Genomic DNA, 4,853 nt, shown 5'->3' with positions numbered 1-4,853 from the left:
AGTTTAATAAATAAAATAATGTTATCAATTTTCGGACATTTATTTTGAAAATACGCTTCGAGCTGACGAGTTCACAGCTGAATCTAAAAATAGATCCGAGCAGCATAACAAGTACTTCCGATCAAGAAAATCCTATAAAACACAAGCTGATGATGATAAAAAGGCATTTCCTTAAACATGTTACTGGTGCAGTTTCGAAAAAAAAAAAAAATTAGCTTAAACGTAGTCTAAACGGACTGAAACACGGAGAAAAAGAATATTCTTGTAACTTAAGGTTTAAACCCTTTATAGCTGCTGTGAGTGTTGACATTGCGGTGTACGCTTCAGCTGAGCTCCTAGAATAAGCCTGTGTAAGAACAGCATCATAAAAAGCAATACATGAAGATTTCAGCCCTGTGTAAGAACACTGTGATTTTAAATGAGGATTCAAAAAAAAAAAAATCCTTTTAAAACCCAGTCACTCCAACCAAGTTGTACTTCTCCATAATTTAGCATCCAAAAGCTAAACAGAATTAATTGTAAAACTTGTGTTTAAACTCTAAACAAAGTTTTAACTGAGTAGCCTTGCCTTGCCAAAGGAGGCGCTCTCACTGAGTGGTAAAGATCAAACGAAGAAGAGAACTTCCTGTTTCCTTTGTTTACTTCCGGTCACCAAGTTTCTTTGCAGCAATTTGGTGTGACCATTGATAAGTATTTTTAAAGAACATTTGACCACTTAGAAACGCCGGTAATGCTCTGAAAGTATTTAATATACTTGTGGTAAACTGACGCTCTTGTGTTGAAACTATTAAACTTGTTTACGCAAAGATATTCATGACTAAGTGCATGCTAACATTAGCCACCAAAGCTACAGCTAACCCTGCTAACAAGCTTCAATGTGCATGCTGACTTTTAAACGAATTGACCTTGTTGTAACTCAGTGAAGTACAAGTGAACAATATTCGATTAATTTTTGGAATCGATAATTAAAACATTATTGATTAATTTTCAGCCTGAAGGCTTTTAAATCATTTTTCTGGGAAGAAATCCCTAAGCCCTAACACAGAGATCACTCTCTCATTACTCCTCGCTTATAAAAGCCATTGAAATAAATAGATTAATTAAATTTAATCATTTAAACATTTTTCAGAATTTTACATTGGTAATTTTAAATTGTTAAGTCAATTTTATCAGTTAAAACACGTGTGTTATAAATATTAAAATAATATTTAACACCAACTGAAGTAAAAGACAAAACTTACAATAGAATCAAATAAAAACTTTATTCTTAGTCGAATAAATTCGATCATTTTTTTTGAAATCTTTTAAGGTCAAATTCTAACTGAGCCAGATAAAATCAACAAGAATGTATTTCAGCTAGAACAGTTACTGGTCTATATTTTAAAGATTAACTTTGTTAATTAAAATAAATTAAGACCTTAATAATTTTTCTTTGTGCTTTGACACAAATAGAAACTTAAATAACTGCTTTGAAATTAATCTCCCTCAAAGTGGAATAGATTTTAACCTTATCTGAAGTATAAGAACATAATCTTAACTTTGTATGGGAATTTTTCAATAGCTTTTAATAAGATCAGTTACATAAAGACAGATTAACCATCTGAACTTTTCTTTGAAACTAATGAGTGAACTAACCCTGTACGTCACATTGTGAACTGCATGTGTTTGTCAAAACGCAACTACAGAACTTTAAAGATAAACTTAATTAGGTTCACAGGAAATAACCTGATTGTAATCTTTAATTGTGTAAATCAAAAATCTTTCTAGATAAGCTGATAAATAAAGCTTCTAAAATTAAAATTGCTCTATTGAAACACCGAACAACATCGTTGAACAGACTGTATTACTTTAGTCACTCAAACTATTTGCAAATACAAGTCTTAACCACTTTGGATACAACTAAAAGCCAAGATTGTGTTCACCTCTTAAACTCTCGAAGTTTAACTAAACTAAACACCTCTATCACAGAGATTGTTATCGCAGATAAATAAATTCTCAGAAACAGTCAGCTGTAACCTGAATAATTTATTAATCACTGACCTTTTGCGACCCGTTTGCGTTTAACTCCAAGGTTTAACCCACACAGGCACACACACTCATTATATTGTGCCAAGCTTACACACATCAACACTAATCAAAATGGATTCCCTTTCTCCAGCAGTCCAAACCTGGACACCAACCTCCTTTCACAGCTGGAAGCTGCCCTCAGGGGGCACTCCAAACTTCTAGCTCATCCCCAGAGCCGATAAGTAGTACACCAACGTCTACCGAACTCAGCTCGCTTTTAACTCTCATGTTCCCTCTGATTCCAACAGGTCTAACGCAGACCTGACTCTTGCTTTTGGTAAGTTGGCACTCTTAATGACGTCACAGCTGAAACTGGCCCAGGAGCAGAACCAGATGCTTCAAAACAGCTTCAGAACAAGTCTGACAGGCTTCAAAGCAACCCACAGACCAGCGATGATGAGTCTTTATCCTCAGAACAGGATAAAAGTGAAAATCTGCTCCATGAGAACCAGATTTTGAAAGGTGAAAATGATGCACTCAGACACGAGGTAAGATACATCAAGGAAGATTTCACCATGTAAATAATCTCTTAAAAGAGCAAACACTGAAACATGAGGCAAATGTTCAGACACTTTCAATCACCAATCGTGAATTGACAGCTCTTAAAGATGAGAACAGCATGCTAACACATATCAGAGAAAATTATTTATTACGAATTGACTCTCTTGAACGACAGATACGGAATGCGGAAACCGAATGCAGACATGCTAGACTGCTTCAGCATCAAGCTGAGATGGAATCAGCAACAGCACGGCAGGAACTGCATCTTTTCTCTTCACAGCAGGGAGGTGAACCGAAAGAGCCGAAACCACCTGACCCTGTAAAGCTGTGGGATGACACGTCTCATCAAAACCCAAAGATCTGGATCGAATAGCACGGAACCTCTCAAGGTTCGAGCCAAATCTCGACGATCCAGGTGAAATTCATGCTTATCTCAATGACTTGAAATTTTTCTTGGAACGTTTTCCAAACGCTTCTTCACGTGACAAAATCTACGTGATAAAAGCCTCTTCAAGCAAGCAAGTCAGTCTGTTCATCGACAGACAGCCACTTGATATTCGTGATGATTTCGAAGCCTTATGCAAAATTCTGATCGAAGAATATTGTAATAAAAATGAATTCGAAACCGGCTACTTTGCTGCACATTCAATCACCCAAGCAGCCAATGAAAGACCAGGGCAATACTACAACAGATTGCTAAAGGTTTATTTCGGGCCGAAAAATGAGCCCATGATGGAAGAAGAACAGTTTTTCAAAGAACTTTTCTTTAAAAACCTGCACAGTTCCACCAGCAGACATTTACATGCAGCAGTGGATCCAAAGAAATTATCCAGCCGTGAGCTGCGTTCCTTTGCTTCCCGTGCTTTCATGCTTAATGACCAATCTCACAGGGAATTGGTCCATCAGGAAGTGTACGCATTTGACACCAGGCCACCCGACGATGACCTGATAAATGATAACGAAACAAGTTCACCTTTTGTTCTTTCAGAAAAGGATCCGCAGCTCGTGCCTCACGGAGGTCAAAAACTTCAGGGCACCCGAGAGCATGCAAAACCACGGATCCACGAACACCGCAAACGTTCACGTCTGAAATGCGCGGAACATGGTAGGAATACCACAATAATGACCCAAAATCTGTCTAATCCCAACAGACACGCCTACCAAATGACAGGGACAGTTGCAGTGACACACGTGATGATATGCAACACAGAGCCCAAATAGATCCGGCACCGCTGCTGGATCCCACTCCAATCACACCTACAGGTGATGAAAATCCACCCTTCAAACGCATTTTAGGTGAGCTTAGCTTGGGAAATAACAACAGACTTTATGTCGACACTTACCTCAACAACGCCGTTAATTATGAAGCATTAGTCGATTCTGGAGCCACCGTCTCCATCATGCCACGTGAACTTTTCTATCTTCTCTGCAACATGTCAAACCCAGCAGATGTTAAAGTTGAAAACTGTCATCTAGAGATCATGTCATATGATCAGACACCTGTCACTGTGAGAAAAAGAATGTTGGTGAACGTCAACTTTGGACAAACAGCCGTTGTTCATCCTGTGTGCATTTCACCTGATCATTCCAGCTCATTTGTTATAGGAAGGGACCTACTGGAACGCTTTGACGCCTTTGTAGATCTCCAGAGACTTGAGCTTTACTCACAACGGGAAACACCCAAACCACTTGAGCTTCAGCCTGATGTCAGCAGAGGCAACTATCCGGTGTTTAAAATAGCCCGACCAGAGCCCGACCAACAGTCGGAACATAGCCTGATAAAATACAGCCAGACTGACAGCAGCCCAACACACGCAAAGCCTCACTGTGAAATACCACCGCTCAGACCCCAGCCACCACCCATTTCGTCTGTACATGCGTACAGCGACATTGAGCATTTGTCTTACAGCTCTCATCACAAGCAAACACCCACACAGCCTTCTCTTACTGTTTGTGACTCGAAATTCTCCAAGAGGACGATCCAGCAATTCAATTTATGATTGATTTCCTTTCAGGCTTCATAGACCGTGAGCCATCAGCTCATGAATTCAACTCGTACCCAGATCTTCAAGATCTCTTCGAAGCAAAAGATCACCTGCGTGTTGTTGATGACGTTCTACTTCATACTCATGACAGAACCACTACCTTCACGCTTGTGCTTCCTTACTCGTACAGGGGGAATTTATGGCGAACGCACACAACACAAGCGATCAACACAGAGACACAAAATCCACAAAACGAGAACTTCAAAAGATCGCTTACTGGCCAAAAATGGGCCTCGACAC

General features: G+C 39.3%; 1 protein-coding gene across 1 annotated transcript in view; it reads right to left on the bottom strand.

Moving 5' to 3' along the window:
- Positions 1–2,295, bottom strand: part of LOC114468231 (dehydrogenase/reductase SDR family member 7B-like) — an 8,853-nt gene extending 6,558 nt beyond the window's left edge. Inside the window, exon 1 of the mRNA XM_028455011.1 lies at positions 2,269–2,295. Within this exon, the coding sequence (XP_028310812.1) occupies positions 2,269–2,295 (27 nt within the window). The remainder of the gene's footprint in view (positions 1–2,268) is intronic.
- Between the last annotated feature and the right edge of the window lie 2,558 nt (positions 2,296–4,853).

Source organism: Gouania willdenowi, chromosome 8 (assembly GCF_900634775.1).
Source record: "Gouania willdenowi chromosome 8, fGouWil2.1, whole genome shotgun sequence".
Taxonomy (NCBI): domain Eukaryota; kingdom Metazoa; phylum Chordata; class Actinopteri; order Blenniiformes; family Gobiesocidae; genus Gouania; species Gouania willdenowi.
This window is presented reverse-complemented; position numbering and strand designations above follow the sequence as displayed.